Below are 26,004 nucleotides of genomic sequence, written 5' to 3' on the forward strand. Positions count from 1 at the left end.
TATATAATTCCGCTCACCGTCTTCACAGCAATGGTATATTCAAGGTCGTGACTTCCATTTGTAACATTGTCGTTCGCTGCAGATTTGTAGTTCTGGTGGTGGTTTCAATAATTTCAACACTTTGGCATCAGTGATTCAACTCTGCAAATTATTGCAAATTGTTATCTGGCTATTAAATGCTAGCTTCTAATTTAAATTCAATCGCCATACTTTAACGCTCTCTGTTTATTTTGACAACTTACTTGTGGCTTTAGGTGTACGACGTGTCACTGCAGCTTGAGATCTTCATGTATGCTGCGCTTGTTGGCGTGTAGACGTTCCAATCTCTGCTGTAACTCCTCAGACGCAATGCGATGATTCGGGGTTCCTCGGTTCCGTAGGAATAGTTTCCTCTTGTCTCGAGTTGAGCTTGCGAGTGTTTACTGTTCATGTAGATCACAGAAGCGGCGTTGTCTGGGCAACCGTGAGGGTTGATGTGTAATTGACATCTGTTATGTTACTCAACTGAGAAGTGCGCCATCTTGGAGTGTAGTGTATCATGATGTGATACAATGCCTTATTATAATCTGACATTATTGACTGACTGTATCTGAGAAATGATAAAGGAAAAAATGTTTCCAATGATTTGTAGCTCATTATTTATTTATTGGCACAGTTCCTCCGCAATTATTTTTAGTTTGAAAAAAATATATGTAAATTGTCAATTGTGTGCCATAATTGTCCACCAGAGGAATTTCTAACTTCTTGTTCCATTCATTACCGACTTTTTTATGTTCACTTCAGATGGGATTGTCTGGTTTGGAAGGTTTTAGATTCCAAGGGAATTTAAGTACCCTTTAAGTGTCATTTAAGTAACCCTCTCATACACGGAAAGTAGAAGGTGGGAGTAGTACATTCTTTGGGAGAATGTTTGGGTGGTGGGGGTGTATTGCATTCACTCATTATGACTGTTGTGAGGATCAAAGTGACTAGATGTAATGAAGATTACGTGGTAAATTCTCAACCCATTGGCACCTGGGGCAGGGGGTAAGCAACCAATCTGGTGGCTCGGAAGCCAGGCTGGATCCAACAATTATAAATCCACATTCCGAGCAAGCTGTTGGATGCTCACCCTCATTACCACAACATCCCTCTTCCTCGTCCCAGTACTTTTGGGAACCAGCCTCAATGACTGGGATCTTTCCTTCCAATTAACATGTTCTCACCCTCCCTCCACCCACAGTCCTCAGACAGGGAGTCTTCCTGCGCCCATGAAGAAAGTCAGAAGGGATGATAGGGAAACCTGTGGGAATGGCAGCTCCTGCTGATTCCATGTGATCTTACCGAAATGGTTTCTAACAAACGAAATATTACAGAAAAAAATAAAATGGTGATTGTATTTATATTTTTTTTTATATGGGGTCGCGCCCCCAAACCCTCCATTTCCCCATGTTTATTACCTGACCCTGAACCCACCACACTGTTTAACCCTTTGCCCGCACCCATTTTATATTTACTTTTATATTTTCTTCAGTAATATTGTATTCGTTATTATCATTTCGGTAACATCACTGAATACCCTCCTGCTCTGTTTTGTGTGGTAATGATGATAGTGGCTGGTATGTAGATCCAGTTGACGGGTGGTCTTCCTCTTTATCTGGGTCAGTCTCTTCCAGCGGATCTAGCTCCTCTGAGAGACTGCACCCCTAGAGACAAGTTCATGGTTGAGGAAGCCCTGGCAAGGGCGCTTCTTCATTGAAGGCGATGAACTGGATTTTCCCTGTAAGAATGTGCTTAGGAATTTGGGAGAGCCAAAAGTCAGACAATTTAAGAAGTCCCCCAAACTTGGTTGCTCCCCCCCGCCCCCTATTTCGATCATCAAGACAAGCCTCTGTCACACTGCCCCACTTTATGGCTAACTTGTATCCGTTCAAGGGAAAGAAACCCCCATTGCCTTGACATGTACATCAGTGCAGAGAATGGTTTCAGACAGATCAGCACAAGAAGAAACTTTATTCAACAGTGCTTCAGCAGACAATCTCAAAACATGACAGAGACCAATGTTCCAGAAATGAGCAAGCCCCTCCCTCAGGATTGAACAAGCTTTTATATCTTTCATGGTTGCAAAGGTTTTATTACACAGGCAGTTGATGTTTCTAGGATCTCATCAAATCGACTTACTCTGTTGTGTGTTCTAATATCACCCAGGTATACAGGGCCGAATATCCAGTTAGTAGATGTGTACGCTGGAAGCTTGGCAAGGGAATCAAATCTGTGTTTTCCTAGCCCTTCCATGCAAACTAGCAAAGCAGGCAGGTGTTTACTTCCATGTTCCTCCGTACATTCATGGCATGAAGCAGTCTAACTTCTGATTGTGCAATTGCAGATAAATGTAAAAATATGTAATGGTTCAAGATGGAGTGCAGCCCAGTTGGGTCTAATGCTTTTACAACAAGTCCATAAGTGCAAACCTTGTATTGTACTTCAAATTCTGTTTTTCCCTCACAGTAACCCTAATTTGAGGCTTTTCAGAAATAGCCTTGGATAGCTCAAATGTGCCAAATAGACATTTCCATGTAACAATCCTTGCCCTCTCTTCATTAACATTAATTTCGCATGAATTCTCAGTGTTTGGAACACTCTTACACAGTTGCAATTGAGTGACTATTTCACGAGTCTGAAAACATAATAAACCTCAAACAGAATTTTATATAGAATCCGGATACAATGGATTGTGGCAACCTGTCCCTCCCAACTTTACCTCCCCGCTCCCCTGATCAAGTAAACCATCCCAACAGAGACTACCCAGTGTCTGGGTTTTCTTTATGTAGGGTGGCAGCAGTTATATGGATATGTGAAAGATCTGTTTTATTACTAGAGTAATCAGTTACATAAGTGCAACATTCAAAACCAAACCAATCCGGGCACATGCTCCTGCCCGAGAGGACAAAATAGTGTTGAGGACTATATGATTTTGTAAGACAATGGTATGCTACTTGCTCATGGGTCATTAGGGCAGGGTTTCAACAACCTTTTTCTAATAATGGGACCAACCCATATAGTTTCTCTTTTCATGTGATGCCTACTCCCAATATCAGATAACCTATATCTTGAGCAAACTCCTCCCACTCCGATTGTCTCTTGCCATGGGGGTTCAGGTAGTTTGCTAAAGTGACTAATTGCAGGCAAGAATTACCCCATCTAACAGGATCCTGACCAATTCATTGAGAGCTAGATGTAAGAGAGGGTTCTACATAGGAAGTTGGTACTTTGGTATGTGGAATAGGCTGATTCAGTGAAAGCGAAACCTTTTTGGAACAAGAGAAGAACACCATTGATGGTGACTTTCTTCACAAGTGACAGGGTATAGCTACGTTTGCTTTTACCCATTGATATCATGCTCTGGTTTACATAATACAGGCAGCGTGTAGTGGGAGAGGCTAATTGGATTGAAGCATGTGTTGTAAGTTTGGAAGGCTTAGGAAAGTTCAGTGGCCGTGTGAAACTCTGTAAGGACTGGTTGCCGCTACAAGGCTTGGGTTCTCCTGACTTAGACACAAGCTTTAGATCAATAGAAATGCACCCCACCCCAATCATAGGAAATGGGTGCCGTTGGGAATCCAAACTGGAGGATGTGGGCAAGGTGTGCATAGACCCAGCAGTCTAGCTTCTGGATGCTTGCATATTGCTAGATGTCATACAGGTGGCTTTTCTTGCTTTGTATCCATGGGTAAACACAGGTTTTTGTGGTTTTGTGTTAAGTGGCGTTGAAAGTGTCTACAATGAATACTGGGGCAGGGTAATGAGGCAACAGTAAGTCATGTTGTAGGTTACTTCCTGCTCAGTCTGCATTTAGGTGCACAACGAACAACTTGTTGACCAACACCAGGTCTTTAGAGCTTCGAGGAAACGGCAGACAGCATACATCCCGAACTTCATGAAGAATAATGGAGCTACCCGCACACAGTAGTAGATTTCAGGGTGCACAAGTGATTAAGCGGGGGGCTATCTTCTGTCTGCACTATGAGAAATTGTGAAAATACACAAGCGTTAAGTTCCAATAACCAACACAAACATTCCAAGCACTATGTTGTACAGAGAGGTAAAGAATTTGCATGAGTGCACATGAGCTCTTTGCAGCTTCTTCTGAGTCCCTTCCTCAAAAAGCATAATGTTAGCAGCAAGAGTGTGTGCGGTTTATGTGTAATTAGTGTCTTTGTTGAAATTACAAAATGCAAGCAAATGACTGTCTTTGGTGAGGGCAATTATACCTGTGTGAGGTGTTGTCTCTACGCTTCGAGCAGCAGGTTTGTGCAGATGTTCCCTTTCTGAAACAGCATGTGAATCCAGTGTATAGAAGGGAAGATTATCAGTTGAAGTCGATGTTGTAACTGATGTTGGGAGCCTGACAATATCCGTAGAAACAGGCGAAGGAGTTACGGTTGATGTGCTAGCGCCAAGATGGATTAAAATGTGGCTGAGTGACTTGGCATTGCTAAGCTAGCAGGCATATTTGACAGTAAGCTCTATGGATACGATGTCTCTGGGGCTTCAGGCGGAGGCAGAACCTTCAAATGGATTGTGTCCTCCCACGTATTCCTCATCTTAGATCTATCCTTACCTTCAGCTTTGCTGCTTCGGAAATGTTTTCTCTCTCCACCAGAGGGCGCTCCACTCGAGGCTGTGGCGTTGATGTCCCTCGGCGGCATCTGTCGAGCGCCGACGTCATCTGCTGTATAAATGCCTCGAGCGTGCCCTTTGGCCTCAGTTCTGTTTTTCCATTAGCTTTGCTTCGGATCGTTATAAAACAGCGCTTTAGTTCGTATGATAATGTCATCTTCATTGAACCATTCCACACCGAAAACTGTATTGAAGAAATGCCAGAAATGTGGGAGAAAGATGTCACTGAGATGATCCTCATCGGAATTGCCTCTGGTGCCTTGGTTCCGATCACCATATAGATGACTGCGGTTCTTGTCAGTCGATGACCAATAAGGCCTTAAAAGAATGAAGAGGTAAACTGGCTGTGGGGGAGGAATCCTCAAAGTTTTCTTCGAAGGGGAAAAAAGACTCGACTGAGTCTTCAGTAAAACGTCATAAAAAATCTAGGTCGAGGAGCAGATCCAGGAAGTCCTCTTCTTCGTCCTCAGAAAAGACGACACCGGTCTCCCTCTTCCTCGAAGTCATCTGAGCAAGTCATAACATGTCCATCGAGACATGACTCCCCTAGAAAATGGGAAGCATTCAGAGCATCTATGTTAAATATTTTTGAGAACCCGGCCCAGACCCCCTCAAAAACGTCTGACGAAGACCATGCCCCTGCTCACAAAAAAAATTACAGGGGAAGATCTAAAACAAGAAAATCCAACAAAAATTTGGTGAGGGTGGCACCCTGGGATTCTTCCCAGACACCTCATAGAAAAAGCCTACCGGTGCAAAAATCGGAGGTAGAAGTCAAGAAAATGGCGTCAGACTCTCATGCGTCATCAAAGTCCTTATCGAAAACGTCCTCGAAGCCTCTATGGAAGGCGGTCGAGCACAAGGCATCGATGACCCCACCTAAAAAGGTTACGTCGAGTGTATAATCGACGGTATCGAAGGCTGCTTTGACTGTGTCGATGGTCTCGACAACTCCTTCAACGGCATTGACGAAAACTACCTCGACAATATCGAAGGTTGTAGCTACAACATCAACGCTTTTGTTGAGGTCCACGCCCATGCCAATGTTAAAAGCTATACCACCTGAAAAGGTTTTTCACCCAGAGAGCAGACATGATTTTTTTAGGACCATGTCATTCCATATATGAAGGAGAGTCATCAGCAGAGGAAGAGGTTTCACCTGCTGGTAAATTTGGTACAAGGCCAGTCCCTGAGGAGTTAGTTGACCCTCAATATAAAATACAAGACCTATATGAGTGCTTGCAGTCAGCAAGTGGTCTGGCTACTTCTCCAGAATATGAATTTGAAAAACCTGACCCAGTAGAACATGCTGATGCACATTATAGGAAATTGATGAGTAGAGTTACTGAATTCATGGGATGGGGTAGAAATTCACCTGTCTATCAAGATGATGACATGACTGACATCCTTTCAGGAGGACCTCAGCAAGACGCCATACTTCCCTTTCATGTAGCCATACAAAGGAGGGTTAATACTGCATGGGAAAATCCTGAAACTATTCCAGCAGTAAATAAGAAATATGTGTCTAAATATAGACCCTGTAATTCAGACCCAGAATACTTAAGTAAGCACCCATCTCCAGAAAGTCTGGTAGTTCATGCAGCTACCTCTACTAGAAATGCTGCATACCCTACAATTCCCCCTGATAGGGATGATTAAAAGGTTGATGCATGGTTCAGAAAGAAATTTACGTCAGGGAGCATGGCTTTAAAATCCACAAATTTAACTTGCACACTTGCAAGGTTTACATATACCCTGTGGGACTGCATGTCAGCTGCAGCTGAACACATCCTAGAAGGTGAGGAACGTGATGGGGATGGATAGGAGGCTTCAGGGGAATGCCTCCAATCAGGTTTGGACACAGCTGACAGTATCAGTAGGTCCATGGCATCTAGCACGGTGCTGCGTTGATTTGCGTGGCTAAGAAAGTCAGGTTTTGCACCATACATTTGACGGCTCGAGGCTGTTTGGCAGCAAGGTGGATGAAAGTTTGGAGAAGCTGCAGACCTCCAAAGCGGCGGCAAAATCACTCAGTGCCGATATAAGGCAACCTCAACAATGCCCCTACACAGGCTCATCTTCCTGGAGGGGTCGTCCCTTTCGATTTTATTCCTCATTTGGAAAGGGGAGGGGACAGGCCAGTCAGAGAGGTCAAAGAATATTCCTTGGGGGCAAGGAAAAGGTGCTAGACCTTCCCCCAGCAGCGGCATCTGTCCCTTCGCCCGCTGCTGCAGCTGCCGCAAAACCACTCTGAGGTTTTGACCCTCAAGACCCCGGTGGGAGGCAGGATCTTACAGCATCTGAAATAATGGCGGGGCATTACTTCAGATACTTGGGCACTGGAAACAGTATCCCAAGCTTACTGCCTTCCTTTTCAAAAGAAACCTCAGAATCACCCACCGGGATACAACTCGGTCTAACATCCAGATCCGCTCCTGTTGCAGGAAGTTTTAACCCTGCTACAGAAAGGTGCAATCGAACATGTACATGTAGCAGAGAGGAACAAAGGTTGCTTTTCCCCATATTTTCTCATTCCAAAGAAAGACCGAGGACTGAGACCCATCTTGGACTTGAGAAGCTTGAACAAGTTCCTCAGGAAGGACAAGCTCAAGATGGTCACACTTTCTCAGATCCTTCAGGATCTCCAACTCCAGGACTGGTTGGTATCATTGGACCTTCAGGATGCTTACTTTCATGTGCCAATCCATCTCAAGCACAGAAAGTACCTGAGGTTTGTGATTGGCAATTCTCACTTTCAGTTTTGAGTTCTGCCATTCGGGTTGACCTACCCCCCCCCCCCAGATATTTCACCAAGTTAATGGCGGTAGTGGCAGCGAGACTCAGCAGAGGGGGGATTCACGTCTACCCCTATCTGGACGATTGGATGATCAGGGCACATTCTCCAGAACAAGCCCAGGAACATCTGTCCAAGACTTGCCACTTCCTTCACAAACTAGGATTTTCTCTGAATTTAAAAAAGTCAAAAATGATACCATCACAGAAGCTTTAGTTTATCAGAGCAGTCCTGGATACTTGTTCGGGCAAACCTTTGTCTCCCGAAGAGAGAGCTCACCACATTCTGCAGATGGTAATACAATTCCAGAATGCCCAGTATCTACCGGCCTTCAATTTTCTTAGGTTGCTCGGTCTCGTGGCATCCTGCATTTTTCTGGTGCCAGAAGCCAGATTGAGGATGAGATCCCTTCAATGGGCTCTCAGGACTCAATGGTCTCCATTTTCAGGGGAAATGTCAGATTTATTGCAAGTTCCAACCAAAGTAGCACAGGATCTGCAATGGTGGGCTTGCAGAGAACATATCCTCAGGGGAGAATCTTTTTGGCAACCATGGCCGGAGATAACCGTAGTAACGGACGCCTCACTCACGGGGTGGGGAGCTCACACCAACGAGTTGACAATCAGCGGTCGTTGGTCTCCATCGGAGTCCAAACTACACATCAACCTATTTGAGCTGAGGGTAATCAGACTAGCGCTGAAGGCTTTTCGGCCCTCTGTACGGGAAAGAATGTCATGATAATGACGGACAACAACGGTGGCCATGTACTACCTCAACAAGAGAGGAGGAGTAGGGTCACTTGCTGGAGAGCAAAACACAGCGGCGGACACTCTGAGCAGGCAGAGCACAGTCTCCCACGAGTAGGAGCTATCTCAGGAAGTCCTTCAAAAGATCTTCGCCTTTTGGGGAACCCCTCAAGTGGATCTGTTCGTGACCGGTGCCAACCGGAAGTGCGACCTGTACTGCTCAAGGGAATTTCCCCCGAGAGGAGCTTTAGGGGACGCTTTTGCGGTGGAATGGGAGTTTCCACTTCTGTATACGTTCCCTCCAGTCCCTGTGATCCCTCAAGTAATCAGGAGGTTGAGAAAGGTCAGGAAAACCATGATCCTAGTTGCCCCGGATTGGGCCAGGAGAACGTGGTACCCGGACCTTGTGGACATGTCCATCTGCCCTCCAATACGTCATCTAAAAAGAGAGGATCTTCTCTCACTAGAGAAGGTCATGTTCTCCATCCATTGGTCAACACACTCAACCTTCACGCATGGCTTCTGAGAGGTTGAGATAAAAGGATTGAGACCTTTCGGATGACGTAATGGAGATTTTACTTTCGGCCAGGAGGCCAGCAACCAAATCTCTGTATCAGTGTCATTGGAACAAGTTCAGTAACTGGTGCAGAGAAAAGAATGTGGACCCGTTTCAATGTAATAGTCCCACAATATTGTCTTTTCTGTTACACTTGGCTAATCTGGGGCTCCAGGTTGGTACGATAAAAGGATATTTAGCAGCGCTATCCATTTTTAAGCGCTCCTCTGAGGAAGAATCTTACTTTAAGATACCTTTTAATAACTCAATTCTTAAAAGGTCTAAATAATGTGTTTCCTCCAATACCTTTTCAAGTTCCTGTGTGGGATTTAAACTTGCTACTATAGTTCCTCACATGCATTCGATTTGAGCCTTTACATTATTTTCCATTAAGGCTCCTTACTTTAAAAAATGATACTTCTTGTGGCAATGACATCAGCCCGCAGGGTAAATGAGTTGCAGGCGCTTTCTAGTGGTCCTTCTCACACCATTTTTTATAAAGATAAAGTAGTCCTCAGAGTAAAATCCTCTTTCTTGCCAATTTTATTTTCAGATTTTCACCTGTCACAAAAAATAACACTGCCTACTTTCTACCCTCCTCCTCACGCAAGTAAGGAAGAGGAATGGCTACATAGATTAGATCCTAGAAGAGCTCTTAGTTTCTATATTTCAAGATTGGCAAAACTACGTCGGTGTGATAAACCTTTTGTGTGATACACTGGCCGCAAATTAGGACTATATGTAACTAAGCACACACTATCTAGATGGATCATTTTGAATGTTACAGATTGGCTGGGAACGAACCTCCAGATGTGCTGAGGGCTTATTCTACCAGGGGCATGGCAACTTTGACAGCACTTCAAAGCGGTTTCCCTGTGCAAGATATTTGCGCAGCAGCCACATGGTCATCCATGCATACTTATATAAAACATTATGCTCTAGATTTGACTTCTGTTCGCTAAATCTGTACTTCATTCGGTACATGACTAGAACATTTCTGTACTCCCACCTCCAATACAAAACTGCTTTGGGAGTCTATCTAAGATGAGGAATACGTGGGAGGACACAATCCATTCGAAGAACAAGTTACTTACCAACTGTAACATTCTTTCGATTGGATGTTCCTCCCACGTATTCCTCATCGACCCTCCCAACTGACCCCACAGTACAGTTTACATGATTTACACTCTAAATTCTTTTAAGGCATGGGTCAAAAGAGGCACGCCTTTAACTACAATCCATTGGCTATAATATACGAAAAAACAGAACTGAGGCCAACGGGTGCGCTCAAGGCATTTATACAGCGGATGACGTCGGCACTCAACGGATGCCGCCGAGGGACATAGACGCTGCAGCCTCGAGTGGAGCGCCCTCTGGTGGAGAGAGAAAGAATTTCCGAAGCAGCAAAGCTGAAGGTAAGGATATATCTAAGATGAGGAATATGTGGGAGGAACATCCAATCGAAAGAACGTTACAGTTCCCAAGTAACTTGTTCTTCTTACACGAGGAGGCAAGCCTCCTCGAAGAATGTCACTGACACTTTACTGCAGTTTTGCTAGTGAGGAGAACTTCATATGGTGCTCACCACCTGGGTATAAGTATGGGGTTTATTAGAAATTTCAGGCAGGGCCTCCTTCACATGGAAATTGACAGATCTGACGGTCTTTACAAGGGTGTTTCAATAGTACAAAATGTGGTTTGTCAAGATTCAAGTTCATTTCACAAGGAGCTTGAGGAAAGGTTGTGGCCATATGCATGGGTCACCCTTTCAGAAGGTCATGGGGTGATAACCCATACAGTTGGCATTGTTGCAAATATGATGCAGGTCAAGGGGCAATAGAACATTACCTGGAATTTAACAATCTCCTTTGTCTTTGACAACTGGGATTTTGCCCAAGAAATGGGAAGGAAACAGCCATTCTGGATTTAAAAATTCAGATGTATAATCTAAAAGACAAAGGAAAATTAGCCTTACTACTGCTACTCGACCTCTCTGCTGCATTTGATTTTGTTAACCACAAAGTTCTATGCAAACATCTAGCCTCTGCAGCCCACTTCTCCCCTAACCCCACTCAATGAGTACAATCTTTCCTGACTGACAGAACAATGAGAGATATTTCTCCCGAGTTCAGAACGCAACGAACCCCGCTCAAATGTGGTGTACCACAGGGTTCCTGTGGTTCACTGATGCGCTACAACATTTTTACAAAGCCTCTTTTTGACCTGCTAGATGACAAGGGTGTCACCTACACTAACTATGCAGATGACCCCCAAATCCTCATCCCCATCACAGGCTCCCATGACGTAGACTCTGCCAAATGCTATCTATCTAACCATCCAAGCCCGTATGGCCTAACATGGGCTATGCCTAAATGACGAAAAGACAGAACTTCTCCTCATAGCATCACTATTTCGTCTTACTAAACTAAACGACACCTTCAAAACCTTCAACATAGATGCAACCAGATAAGTGTCCAAAGAAGTAAAAACCCTTTGTTTCTACCTGGACTCGTCACTCACACTATGTAAACGAGTGAATGCCACTGAATCAGCGGTAGCCTATACCTCTAAACTCATTAATGCTTGCAGACCCTTCCTGTCTCCTGTAATAACTGTATTACCTATTGCCATTATTTGTAAATGCCATTGCTATGTAAATAACTGCGTCATCTATTGCCAGGAAATGTATATGCCACAGCTCTGTAAATATGGAACTATGAAAATAACTGCAACATTTAATGTTTGATTCCACATGTAAGAAAAGCACCTACATGCCCTCGGGTTAGGTGTGAGATATATATATATATATATATCTATCCCTAAATAAATAAAATGCCTCTGTTCACGTGAGGCCACTGTTCTGGCAAATTTCAGAGAGCCTTGTTTTAATATCCGTTTCTTCGGTCTACAATACCACTGCACTTTGATGATCAGCACAGTGTATGTGCTGGAGGACATTTAGAGCTTTGCAGATATCTCCAAATTAGCTGGCCAGAGAAGTTGGTCGCCCGATCGCTGCCTATTGTGACTGGGGGACCAATTTGGGGAATGAATGCTGTAACCTTGTTGCTCCCAAAATACTGTCATACTTTCTACATGGATAGCCCTCCACCAACCCTCAAACCCACCCACTACCTCTAGACAATATCCATAAGAGAGACTTCTGGGGACTTGGATATAGCCTATTTGAATGTTTCTGAATTAGGAAATATATTACACCATGCCGTCCGAGTTGCCATACTGAAAAAACATTTTCTTGTCTCTCGGTTTTGTGGACAATGTTAGCTCACCGGCATCTGTCTCTCCGTTACCACAAGTTAGCCGTGGCGAGCAAGGGTGAGCCTCCATAAGTGCATAGAAATGTAAGTGATGCCTTATAGAAAGCACACTTATTATACATTTCTATGAGGTGTGGAGTAGCTGCAGTGAGGATTCAATGATGAAAAAGTGAGGGGGTGGTGAACATTGCTTAAAGATGGCCATGTTTAGTGAGGCAATAAGCCAATTATGTGACTCAGCGATTCCCAAGAGCTTATCTTTCCCGACCTGGCCTTCACCCACCGAAATGACCCAGCCATCGCTGAGGCTTTCTTGCAAGCAATTCCCGAAGGAGAGGGAGTAGAGAAGGGAAGTCCTTTTTTTCTTCAAGCAAGGATTGCTTAATAGAAAAACATTCACAGAAGGCATACGTAAAACTAAGTTAGTAATCCCCATAACCCACCGGAAGATCGTACTAGAGATTGCGCATTCCCATTTGAAAGGGGGACACTTAGGACAATCCAAGACCCAGGCACACATCAGTGGGAAGTGCTAGCCAGGTATCCATGCTCTCATCCCATTGCCTGTCCCTCTAAATCCTTTAGCAATAATAGAAGTCCCTTTCTCAAGAATTGAGATGGATATCATTGGACCTTTTTAGAAACGTCTAGAATGGGTAACAAATACGTCCTCGTGATTGTCGACTACGTGACCAGATACCCTGAGTTATTCCCTATTCGGAACACCACCACCCAGTAGATTATGAAGCATCTCCTACCATATTTTTCCAGGATTGGCTTTCGTAAGGAAATCCTGACGGATCAAGGATCCAATTTTATGAGTAAGCGCATGGGTGAAGTCAAGGAGCTGTGCCACATTACCACCTTACGAACTTCCCCAAACAGACTGATTGGTGGAAAGACTCAACAAAACACTCAGAATGATTCTAAGAAAGTTGGTAGATAAGGATGGGAAGGACTGGGACCGTATGATCACCTGGGCACTATTTGCAGTAAGGAAAACCCCTCGGGCATCCACTGGATTCTCTCCTTTTGAACTACCTCATGGTAGAGAACCTAGAGATTTTCTGGACATGCTCTGGGAGACCTGGGAAGAAAGAGAAGAGGCGCCCATTCCCCTTTCACAAACTGCTACCAGATTACGAGAGCGCATGAGACTTGTTCGATATCTAGTCTATACTCGTATGGAAAAGTCCCAAATCCAACAAAAGTCCACCTATGACAAAAAGGTACATTTAAGATCGGTTTCCATAGGACAAAAAGTATTGGTCCTCTTGCCTACCTCGGAAAACAAACTTGCCTCTAAGTGACAGGGGCCATATGAAATATTGAAACAACGAGGAACCTGTACTTCTAAGATAGCACAATCTGACAGTAATCAAAAGATCCATCTACATTAAGGCAGACTCCGCCCCTGTAGATAATTGCAAGTGTTTCATTCCAAAGGGGCTAGGAGCGGTAACATGAATGAGCAACCGAATAAGATGATGAATGCCGAGCAGCCCCATCACATGGAGGGAGTAAACCCGGGCTTACCGATTCTGCCCTCCTACTAGACTAGATTGGGAATGCTTTCTGGGCTAGACTGCAAAGGACGCACGAGCGCCTTCCCGCCACGCATACAAACGGGCCACGTGGGCGGCCGGTACCCAACTTGGGTAAGGTTAGGCAAATGAACCGATGGATGTCACATGGGAAAGTGACCGTGAGTGTCGTACAGCCCCTGATCGGGACGTAGACACAGAGACGCCCACACACCCCACCTAATTGGAAACATGGAAATTTAGTGCCTCGCTTCAAGACAGCCATGCCAATTAACCAACCCACTAACAACTTCACTCTCTGCATACACCTCTCAAATTCTAACCAAATACAACCACAAACCTACAACACAAAAATCTGCACAAACTTCACTACACTGTAACAACAAAACAAAAGCACACATAGACCCGCACAACAGCACATGACGTCCCTCGACAGTATAACACTCCAAGCCCAGCCAATGGAATTCCGGCCTGAGGCCGCCAACAGCACATCACTGCTCTCTTGCACTGCTCCAGCTCATCCCACTAACTCTCCCCCACCTTTTTTTTTCAGAGCCGCCAGAGCGCCAAGGGACCACTCCGGTGGTGATAGTGCACGGTACAAATATCCTTTAACATTAGCATTGTCTAGCACACTAGGTTACATGGAATATACTTCCTCAGGTACAGTAGGTGTTTGGCTTTCTGAGAGACTAAACACACTGAAATATATCTATAATAGACCTGCTATGTGGCACAATGATGCGTGTGATCTGTGGCACAGGAATGGGAGTGCCTGCTGACACGGATCAGTGTGATCAATACCTTTTTTGTAATGTTTTTTTTCTATAGTGTTCTTGACAGTTATAGTCACTGGTAGGCACTGCACTTAACGGGATACTTAGAAAGTGCTGATTTCAATGGAATGCTTGACAAGCACTTACTGTGGCCTGCTTGATGTTTGCATTCTCTTGCACCTTTTTCTTTGACACTTGAAAAGTCTAGTGTTCTATTACACACTCCAAAATCATTCACTTGATGGTTTATTTCACAAACCAGTAATAGTAATAGCCATATTCCACTCTACTTCCCTACAGATATTCATGAAAATGTCAGAACATTGTATTCACCCAACGACTACATAGTTTTGTCAATACTTGCTTTATTGCTCTTATTTTGTATTGGACCAAGAGGTTAGGAGGAACGAAGTAAACGATGAGTTAGAGCGGTGATGAATCAAGATTCATCTTGTGCTGTGCTAGACTTCTACTGCATGTTCCTCCAAGTGTTAAGTATGTACTCAGTCAGTCACTAAAGCCTTCTACTCTGCTTGTCTGCCTTTTGACGTAGCAAAGATAGTGCTTCTTTCACTAAATGAAAGTTGTGTGTGTAATTCGTACATTTTCACTCTTCCTGATAGAAGGCTGTCATCATGCTGGGATCTGGATTTAAGGCCGAGAGACTGCGTGTAAACCTGCGACTTGTTATCAACCGCTTGAAGCTGCTGGAGAAGAAAAAAAGTGAGTACTATGAAAAATGGAGTGCATAGTGAGACCAGGAGACCATGTTCAGAATGTGGTGGGCTGCTTAAGAATGTTGGGTAACATACACATTCAAGTATATGCTCTGGTCTTGCTACAAGAAGTGCATTTGTATCTACAAACTTTCTGCTAATTTTGTATAGATTTTGAAGGGTACGCTGAAGGGTGATTTATTTATCTCCAGATAATTTGATGAGCCGGTATGAGATCATGTTTCTGTGCTGTATGAGTGTCTTTGCAGTCAATGGTCACAAGTCTGAATTGTTGGCATCCATTATGATATATACAATGCCAAATCGTCTTTGAACCATTGAACAATCCGCACAACTAAGTCTTCCCTGTTGAAGTAGTGTTTTGACTTTTCTAGGGCTTATGCTGCTTACATAATGTAGAGTTGTTCTAAGTAGTCCATGTCCTGCGTCTTTGGTTCAGTCAGAAAACTGCAATAATGTCTGCTTGCATTGTGAATCGTCTGAGTTCTTCACCTTTTGCAAGGGTTAGTTTTCTCTTTTAAAATTGATCTGTTGTCAGGTAATTTATTACCAGAAGCTATAATATGCAGGTTACACAATTGATATATCATAGGTAAACTAAGATACCTTTTCAGATATGTAGCCTGTTTTGACCCACTATTAAAGGAAAAAGTAAAGCTTAAGTGCCTAGGATCTGATACTTTATACCCCATCTAAAAAAGGTCCAGTGAAATTGTTTGTGTGGGCAGCTGTCATGCGGTAATCGATAACTGAATAATTTTCACATGGCTAATGGCAATGCAGGGCAATGAATCTGTCCTTGTGTCGGTCTTGAACTACCTATGGGTAAAAACAGATATTGGTTGTGTCGTTGTACTGATCTTACATTTATCATTTGCATCAGAGCCTTCCTGCATGCCTTTTCCAGTGTAGTATCCAGGAATCAACATTTGGTTAGTTCTTTATTGGCTGGCTGAACTCAAACTTTGCAGTTAACAGATTTTTCATCAGAGGCAGCCCCTCTCGTCTGTGGAGCCTCTCTGTGGTCTTTCCTTTAGCAATCTCTATATGATGTGCAAGTGTGCCTACAGACTTTTTTGCATCACTTGGCTTCCTGTACAGTGTATGTGAGAATATGTTGGTATAGTGTTACTAGATAGCCTAGGAGGTATCCTCAAGACAACTTAAAGCATGTTTAAACTTGGTTAGTGTTTGGCTTCATGGCATTTGGCTTAGACTCTGTGCTTGCAAAAAAGTGGTTGATGATAGTTCGGGAATGGAGTTAGGGGTAAGCTGGAGGACCTAGGATCACCAGTTTTGCCATAGGTCATGGGATTCCTCCCTCCACCACAGCAGGCTCACTAGTAATGAATCTTGAGTTTGCATTCAGTACTAAATAAAATTTGTACTTGTTCCACAGTAACTGAGTGGGTCACAGAAACGTCACACAGTAACATTGATTTTCTTTTTTTTTTTTTTATGTCTTTATTAATTTTCAAAACAATCAACACACAGCACCTAAACCGGTGCATACAAAAATTAACAAAACATTGCCCAACTACCCCCCTAACCCAAACCCCACCCTCACCTTAGTGTCCCACAATCTACAACAACCTTCCTTTAAATTGTGTTCATCTCGTCTTCCACAATATCGGAGGAGCTGTCTGTTTCAGTTAACTCCCAACCAGAGCCTGACAGTGATGCGACCAAATGTTGCCAAACTGTAAGTGTCTCCCCCTCTTCTTCTCCTCCCTCCACACCACTGTTTCAACATCTGTCCATTTCAGGAGGTCCCACCACCAGGCTTCTGCGTTTGGTCTCCCACTCGCCTTCCAGCTCATAGCTATCTTGTGCTTGGCAAGGAAGTAGGCCAGATCTTTAAGTTTGCTCACATGCTTAAGTTGCGCGGTCTCGAAAATCTCCCTGCCATACACGCCCACAGAGAGTCCCTGCTACTTCTTCCCAGTATTTAGCTATCTCCGGGCACGCCCAGAACATGTTATACCAGCATCCACTTCCCCACATTTCGGGCATCTCTGTATAGTGGCATTTGTAAATTAAGCAATTATTTTAGGGGGTCATATATGCCCTGTGTGTAATGTACACCTGAATTTGTTGTGGTAGTGCATTTCTTGACACCTTCTTATGGTATCTCTGCATCCTTGCCCATAACCCATCGCTAATTGTCTCCCCACTTTCCTCTTCCCAATCTCACTGTATGAGCATCACTTCCTTCCCGACATTAGACATCATTATTTCATAAATTCCGGAATTCTCATGGCCTCCCTCTGACACCGCCTGAAACATTTCTATGGCAGCATTTGGCTGCTGGGTCCGTTGTACCTCTGACCACGTACTCTTCGCCTGTGCCACCAATCTAGCATACGCAATATATTGTCCACCATGTAACCCTGTATTTTCTCAGTTTTTCAAAATCTATCCTCCCCTCCTCCTGCCATATATCTCCTATGGTTGCTACTCCTACTGGTTCCTAGTGTTCTCTAATGATCCTCCTCAGTTGTTCCCCTACCCCCTTCAGTGTCACTAGGGGCACCTGCTAGGAGCACGGCAGCGGGCTTCCCATCACCTGGTAGGCTCTGTGCCAGATCTTCCTGCCCAAGTCCAACAATGCCGGCCTTCTTCTTTTTGGAGGGTCTGCCACCCACATCCACTCGTTCAGATAATAGGGCATACACTCCATTCTTAGCAATCTGGACTCTGGAGTGGTGTCCTCGGACGGCCATCTTGCCACATACTGGAGCTGGCCAGGTAGTTAGTACACTTCGAAATTGGGCAATCTGATCCCTGCCTGATCATACGGGTTTTGCAATTTCCATAGGGCTATCTTGTTCCTTGAATTGTGCCAGGTAAACCCCCTGCAAATACTCTGGAAAACGAACCGTTTGGGTATCAAATATGGGACGTTTGCGAAATTGTGTAGCAGTCTGTGTAATACTATCAGCTTAAGCAGTGCCGACCTGCCCATCATAGTCAGAGGCAATTGCGCCCAGAATGCCATACTACGTTCGACCTTCTCAACTGCTTTTTCTGTGTTGTTTTTATGTTCATCCTCAATCTTATGATGTATGTCCACCCCAGGTATCTAATGGTGTCAATTGCCCACCCGATCTGCATTACTGGTAACTCATGTTGCGGTACTCCTACAGATCTGCCTAGGGGAACCATATGGATTTACGTGGGTTAATCGTTATACCTGACAATATTGCGTAGCGTTCCATTACCTCTAGTATATACTGCAGGTTTTCCTCTGGGTATGTCAGGTACAGCAGCATTTCATCAGCGTATAGCGATATCAAGTGCTGTCCACTTCCCGTGCTAATACCTACCCCGTTGTATTGATGCCTTAAGTATATCGCCAAATGTTCCAGTGCTAAGATGAATAGCATCGGGGACCAGGGACAACCCTGCTTGGTACCTTTGCCCAGAGTCCATCATTCTAAGATAATCGGACCCGTCCGGACCCGCGCCACCGGTTCGCTGTACAATAGTTTAGCCCACCTCAAGTATGCTGGTCCCATTCCATATTCCTTTAGAACTGCCATCAACCATGGCCATTTAACCGAGTCAAAGGCTTTTGCCGCATCTAGTGAGACTATCGCTACTTCCTGGGAGCTCCCCTCTGTCTGGTCTATAATATAACGTAGCCGCCTGAGGTTGTCCGAGATACACCTTCGGGGAACGTATCCCGTTTGGTCATGATGTACTAAGGAGTTTATCATAGGTTTCAGCCTGTTTGCCATCACTGCAGTGAGGATCTTGCTATCCTGGTTCAGCATTGATGGCGGTCTATAAGATCTACAATCAGTACTCGGTTTGTTCATTCAGCATCGCCAGCATCGGTGGGAGTAGGTCAGCCTTATACGTTTTCTAAAACTTGCTCGGGAGACTGTCAGCCCCCAGAGCTTTATTAGTGGGAAGTGTCTGAATTACATTTTCTAGTTCTTCTAGTGTAAGGGGTGCGTCTAATCTCTCTTGATCCTTTTCCCCAAGTTTAGGGAGGTTGATCTCTTCCAGCGTCTCCAATATATCAATTTCCTCTTCAATCTTATCAGCGTATAACTTTTGACAGTATTTATAGAAGCACTCATTCACTCAAGCACTCATTGTCCTCTACCAAGCCATCTCCCCTGTGTATCTCTCGAATTGCCTGTCCCGGAGCCTCACTCTTGCCTGGCTTATCACCTCCTGCATGCTGTGTTTTTATATATAATCTATAATTCAAGTTCCTTTATCTTTCCCAATGGGTTCTACCCTGGGGAATCTGCCCCTCTTTGCATTTTATTGTCGATCTCCCTTTCTATGTTTTGCAGATCCTTCATTATGCCTCCTTGCAGTCTTTTCGACTTTGAGATCGCCTCTCCCCTCATTTCCACCTTGAACGCTTCCCACAGCATGCCAGCCATTCTCACACTCCCCGTATTGAGCTCAAAGTATTCCTGTATAACCTTCCTCCAATCCTCTCTAAATGCGTTATCTTTCAGCGCTTCAGCCCTAAGCTTCCAGGTCGGTATCTGCGGCCTGGGAGGGGAAACCCTCCACGTCATGACTAGCGGCGCATGGTCCGATAGGACTGCTGCCTTGTACTCCGCACTTTTCATCTCCTCTATCTATGTGCTGTCTGAAAAAATGTAGTCTAACCTTTTGTGTAAATTATGTGGGGCTGAGTAATGTGAGTACCCTCTGTGTTGTAGGTGAAGCCGCCTCCATATCTCAATCATATGAAAGTCCTGTGCAAGTGTATCCAGGGACTTCGCCGCCGGGTTCAGCCTAGTTACTTTCTCATCGGATCTGTCCAGCCTGGGGTTCAGTGTGCAGTTAAAATCTCTTCCCACTGCTCCATCTATATATGAGCTGATCTTGGCGTACAAGTTTCTGAAGTATATCACGGTGTCATTGTTCGGGGCATAAATGTTCATTATATTCATCTCCCTGTTCCCAAAAAGCCCTTTCAGCAATACCATCCTGCCATCGGCCGCGCTATCCAGGTGATAACCCCTCTGGCACACGCCGTATATGTTGTTCCTATTGTGATCCCCAATCCATTTCCTTTTAATCACTTCCAGTTTATCTTTGTTCAGGTGTGTTTCTTGTATATCTATATCTATTTTCTGCCTGTTCAGGTACATTATGATCTTGTTTCTCTTAATATAACTATTGAACCCCCGCACATACCAGGTCACTATCCTCAGATCTCCCATATCAGCCGTAGCCTACTCCTCCTCCCTCTTTCCTCAGAAGTGGTCCGGGTTGTGATTGCCGACTCCTCCCATTCTTTCCATTTAACTCCCTCTCCCAACCCCAACTAAATCTAACCCAACTCCCCTCTTCCCACCCTCCCCAACTAACCCCAACTGGTGCCCAGCTCCATCCCTAGATCTTGCGCTATCCCACATCTGGCCCTATCCTGGCAATACCACTCAAGAGCCCAGCAAGGGATACCGCACTAGCAGTATCCGATCTAACCTAACTATGGGCAGGGGGGGGGTAATAGTGTGTCTCCTCATGCTGCTAACCCGATATGGCATTCGGTGTGTCTCAATGACCTTTTCTTCACATGTAACCATCACATCTCGTCCGTTCCCTCCAACACTGCTACTTGCCGTACCATATTCAAGTCCGAAGGCCAAATGTCTGTAGAACAACCTATTCCGGAATCTGCTGGGTCACTCATCCACCTTGCTCTCTGCATGGTCATCTGCAGTCGCCAGGCAGTTCTGGCCGTCCAACCACTCTGTCGCACTCTCCGGAGTTTCGGAAAAAAAAGGCCTTGTGTTTATGGTACACCTTCAACTTCGCTGGGTACATTAACATGTATCTGTATCCCGCATCGCATAGCCTCCTCTTGATTGTTCCGTAGTGCAAACGCCTACTCTGTACCATAAAGGTGTAATGAGGGTATGCTGTGATAGCCGCTGACGCTCTTTGTATTATTCCACCTTTCCGGAAATGTTCCAAGATCTTTTCTCTGTCTCTATAATTTAAGATCTTTGCTATAATCGGCCTCAGGGGAGCTCCTGCGGCCTAGTGCTCTGTGTGCCCTCTCGACCGCGAATCCCTAGGTGAGCGCCCCACCTTTTGATCTCCTGCAGCAACTTAGTCTCAATATAGTGGGTCGGGTCCGCGCCCTCTTCGCCTTCAGGCAGTCCAATAATCTGCACATTGTTTCTGCACGCCTGCCCTTCTTCTCTGTCTTCCAACTTCCGCACCTGTTGTTTCAGTATATGGACCTCCGCGGCGTTCGTCTTGCAGGTGCCCGTGTTTGCTTTCACCTCTGTCTCTAGCACGGTCGTGCGCTCCGCCAAGGCCCTTACATCTTATTGCAATAAATTGAAGTCTATCTGGACCGTATCTATCTAGGATTCTAACGAAGCCTTGAGCCCTGCCACTGCCAGATCGAGCTTATTCTCTCCAGACATTTTCAGATCAACAATGGGATCTAGGATTTGTTGGTCCATGCGCAACAGTGGCCCTTTGTGTTTCCCCTCTTCCCCTGCCTGAGGAGATTTAGCATATTCATCCATCGTCTGCTGTTTCCCTTGTTTTTCAGTATTTTATTGCCCATCTTCAGGAGTGTTTGCCTCCTTCCCTCACGTGCCGGGATGGTGCCGTTGCCGCAGCCGCTGTGTGTCGTCTCTTCAGGTGGCATAGGTATATATCCTTCCGCTCTCACTCAGCTTTCTCGTGCTAGTGGGCTATTCAGACCCCTAGCTGGGGCTGCTCAGATTCGCCAGGGCCAGCCATTCTCCAATCCGCCACCTTTGTTGTGTTTTATGTGGCCTATACCAGCAGTCCAGCCTGAGCCACTACGGGGTTCGCATCCCTGGGCGCTGGCCATACAGTCTGTGGGGTCTACTCTCGAGCTGCGCTGTGGAGCGAGCTCTCCTTTTTTGTGTCTCAGTCCTCGGCCGTAGGGGGCAAGTCTGCGACCTCTGTCACCACCTCCAGTCGCTTTAGGTGTTCTGCGAGGGTCCTAGTATTTCAGATCACGGGGCTTGTCCCATCTTCAATGCCTGGGGGCCCACAAATGCAGTTTTACAAGGACGTGGGGCTTGGTTAGTACATTTTTCCCTCTGTTGGTCTGTAGATTGTTGCCTCATGGTTGCACTGCTTGACTCCGTATAGCGTGTCCACTGAGCTCCTCCACTTCCACACCTTGGGGCTTTGCTTTCTCAGTGGGGTACTCATGGCCACTGCATTAAACTGCCACGGCCTTCACCTGTGATTTGGCCCCCTGCACCAGGAGCTTTTTTCTCTTGTGGATATAGTGGAGAGGTGCTCCGTTAGCGTAATAGTACATCTTTGGGCTCATTTCCAGCCTGTAAGCTGAGTGTGTGTGTGTTGCAATTCTCCGCGGCTGCTCAGGCCTACAGGCTCTCTGCACACTTCGTTTGGTAGCCGGGCCTTCTTTAGCGACGTATTCCATCTTATGAGAGCGTCCGCAGCTCTGTCTCCCCGGGCTTCAAGGTGCATGTATCCCCGTTCCGCTGCAGGAGCGTCTGTGGGTGTCCGAGCCAGCCAGTGTGGACAGTCCTCACCTAACGCCCCGTGCGGGCGGTTGCGTTCTCCTCATGGTCTGTCCGGCTTGCTCCCCCTCGAGCCCCGCCGCTCCTCCAGCTCAGCAGGCGAGCGCTCAGCGGTTGCCTCGCCTCCTATGTCCAGGCGCCCGCTTTCAGCGCCCCGCTCAATGCGATCAGTTGTTCCCAGGCCCATAGCTTTTCGGCCGCCACAGCAGCCTTTGTTCATGGCGCCGGCCATTTTGGATCTTATAACACTGTACAGATACAAACTTGCAAACCGTGTTGTAGCCCGTGTGCGCCCCTTCAGATTTCTGTACTTCGTCACAGTAGGCACCAGGATATCATAGACCCAATAGCGTCTTGCAAGTTGTAAATACCCTCTGCAGGCATATTGATTTTATAGGATCATGCAGGATTGATCGGAGCAGCTCCGGAGCACACGTCCTACTCCATGGCCTTTAAGCCACGTTCCCCCAAACAGTAACATTGATAAAGTTTTTTTTAATGTTAGCGCTTCGTGTCTGGTTCTTCCCTCTTCTAAATGCGGTTCTAATATGTGCTAATCAAAGCATTGACCTTGAAAGGAGGTTAAGTTTACCTCCCAGGGTTCAAACCTGCGTCTTCAGACTGCATGTACATCTCTAAAGATAGTGCTTAATCCACTTAAACATCTTAAGCCATCTTGCCATTGCCTTGTTTATATCGCTTGCGTGGAGTATGACAAAATGTGTTTCCCCATGTATTTCATTTAACTTTTTTAGCACATTCAAATTGTTACACGGATTTATAGTTATAACAAGGAAGGAAGCTCATATTACACTAATTCTGATTCATCTCATTCTGATTTACACGGATTAAGTTGCGAAAAACATGACCCTAGCACTGTGCAAGGCATACATTAGTTTTCAGAAATTGATTAGCAGAGTTTGCTCATTTTGTTTTCTTGATTAGCAAACAAAAGTATTTGGTAAGCATTGTTGCACTAATATTATTAATGTCACCAGAAGGTATTTGTACTCAAGACACATAATTAGCAAAAATACAGCATTTCTGTGTACCTCTGTAGTGAGATCATTGTCACTGTAAAATGGAAAGGTTAGCTGCATGAATGGACACAAATAAATTAAATAGATATGATAAAAAGGCTCTGAAAGCAGATTTCCGTGCAATGCTTGTTGATGTTGCACAGGGCAGTGCCCTGTATACTTGCCCTATCGTTTGCTGGGTAATGAGAAGTTCAGTAGTTTCATGAATCCAAAAAAGTTCACAATGTTGAAGAGGATAGTTCCAGCTGGATCCTAATTACTCAAAACCATCTACCAATCTGCTATCCGCTCCATCTGCCTTCTCTCACCTCACGACTCCATCTCCTCTTCCCTTGACTCACTAGGTTGGCTCCCATTTCACACCTAGCTTAAATTTAACTTCCTCTGTCTAGTTTTCAAAGCCCTCTATGGTCTTGCCCCTCCCTATTTATCCTCCCTTCTCACTTTTACACCCCTTCTTGTTCTCTCCATTCTATGGATCTCTTCCTTCTCTCTCCTCTTCCTCCACCCTGTGCCCCTTCTCGCTTCCGATCCTTCCAAATTCTCGCTCCCTTCCATTGGAACCGCCTTCGCCTCCCCGTCCACTCTATTACATCCTACCCCTCATTTCCCAGTTCTCTAAAATCCTATCTCTTCCATTCACCCCCTAGCATCTTTCAGCTTCCTCTCTCACCACTGAATCCGCCTGCTCCTCCTTCACCTCCTAACCCCCCCCTCTCTCACTTTGGCCCCCCTCCACATGCGCTTAACCTCATCTATAATGTAAATTGTTCCTTGTACTGTTTTCTGGTTTGATTCAATGTCATCTATTGCGTGTTGTAATTGCTTGTCCCTCATGGAAAGCACTTTGGATTAAAGCGCTATATAAATCTAAATAAATACAAATAAATACTTAGTACTTTGTTGTGGCAGGCCGGTTAATTGCTCACTTCAGGTGGACAAGATGGCACTAGCATGTCATGGATTTTCAAATGTTTTCACTATAGCATTAAATACCACTTTTGGGAGAGGGCATGGTTGGTAACGGCCCTCAAGTCTCTCCTGTTCCCTAGGAATTATGAACATGTGAAGCCCACTGCATGCTCCTGGAAGTAGAGTGTACCAGGTCCACCGTTATGGTGCTTGTGGATTTCCCTGAGATTGCTGAAGAGGCTTACCGGGTGGAGACCAAAAAAACAGAGCCTTACCACATAGTGCTTCCACAGACCCCGAGAGACAGCAGGACCAGACAACCGTGGAAGACATGAAACCGTGAAATTGTGTGTTCTACGGTTGGGATACCTCAAAGATAGTGCTGACGACCGTGCTAGGGTTTAACTCCTCCTGAAGCCCAATTAGGGGTACTTGGAACGCTCAAGTTATTAACCGCTATTAACTTGAAACTGATGAAGCACTAAGGAGGGGAAGTTACTATCGGAAAGGTAATAACCAACTACATTTATGGATTCAAAACCAAATCGGGAATAACCTATGGAAAGTGAGGGAGGAGACACAGCCCCATTCAGATGAGGAATACAGGGCTAGCAAAGCCCTGCCAAATAGAGAATCTAGAGGGATGCATATTTCTGTCCCCACTCCCTGGCACTCAGAGCCATAGCCAACTAGAGGAAAATTGCATGAAACAGGCTAATTGGTGGAGTACAACCAGGCTCTGGAAGAAACAGTTATTCTCAAGCAGAAGTGTCAAGGTAGGAGAGCCTGTAGCAAGAAGTCAAGCAAGGAAGTCTAATATTCTGCAACTTGTCCTTGTGGGTACTGGAGGCTTTAGGGCACCAGCAACTGACACATGTGTCCAGGGCAGATTTGCTAGTTAAACCAACCGCAAATTGTCTGAGACCCCACAGTGATTATTATGCAACCTGCTGGTGGCAGAAGAGGCTCGAGAGGAGCCTAGTGGATATGAAGACACGTGTCACTAATCGGAGATGTAGTAAGAAGGCAAAGAATCCAATGTCTAGACCAAAGAGCTAAGGAATAAACCTGTCATATAAGGTCAAACCAGAAACCGGACCAACCATTAATGAAATGTCAGGGCTGACCGACGACCCTGACATCCAAACCCATATTGGAACAAGGAATTGAATCAAGCTGAAGAAGCCAAGGGGCCACTGCGGGGACCTAGAGTGCAGTTTCTTACGTGACAGAGAGAGTCCAAGATCCTATGAGAAGGCTTTGGAGAAGGATCATGGGGCAAAACCAGAGAGGGGAAAGGGGGAACCTAGAGTGAGCTGAAAAAGAAATTGATACCTTATTGTTACCTTAGTATAGGGATAGCCTTGTGAAGAGTAGGTTTTGAACTCTTGAGTTGGTCAACCTTTTGGGACCTCCGTTATTGAAGTAAGGCAGCCTGA

The 26,004-nt window shown here is 45.2% G+C and overlaps 1 protein-coding gene across 5 annotated transcripts in view; it reads left to right on the forward strand.

Annotated features, from left to right (window-relative positions):
* Window positions 1-26,004, forward strand: part of IST1 (IST1 factor associated with ESCRT-III) — a 615,340-nt gene that overhangs the window by 117,148 nt on the left and 472,188 nt on the right. For 3 of the 5 annotated variants that reach the window (XM_069635496.1, XM_069635500.1, XM_069635497.1), the window contains exon 2: window positions 14,977-15,076. In XM_069635496.1, the coding sequence (XP_069491597.1) occupies window positions 14,989-15,076 (88 nt within the window). In that variant the 5' untranslated portion in view covers window positions 14,977-14,988. The remainder of the gene's footprint in view (window positions 1-14,976; window positions 15,077-26,004) is intronic. The other 2 variants (XM_069635499.1, XM_069635498.1) reach the window with 1 other exon arrangement.

Source organism: Ambystoma mexicanum, chromosome 1q (assembly GCF_040938575.1).
Source record: "Ambystoma mexicanum isolate Mex_15411 chromosome 1q, UKY_AmexF1_1, whole genome shotgun sequence".
NCBI classification, from domain to species: Eukaryota; Metazoa; Chordata; class Amphibia; order Caudata; family Ambystomatidae; genus Ambystoma; species Ambystoma mexicanum.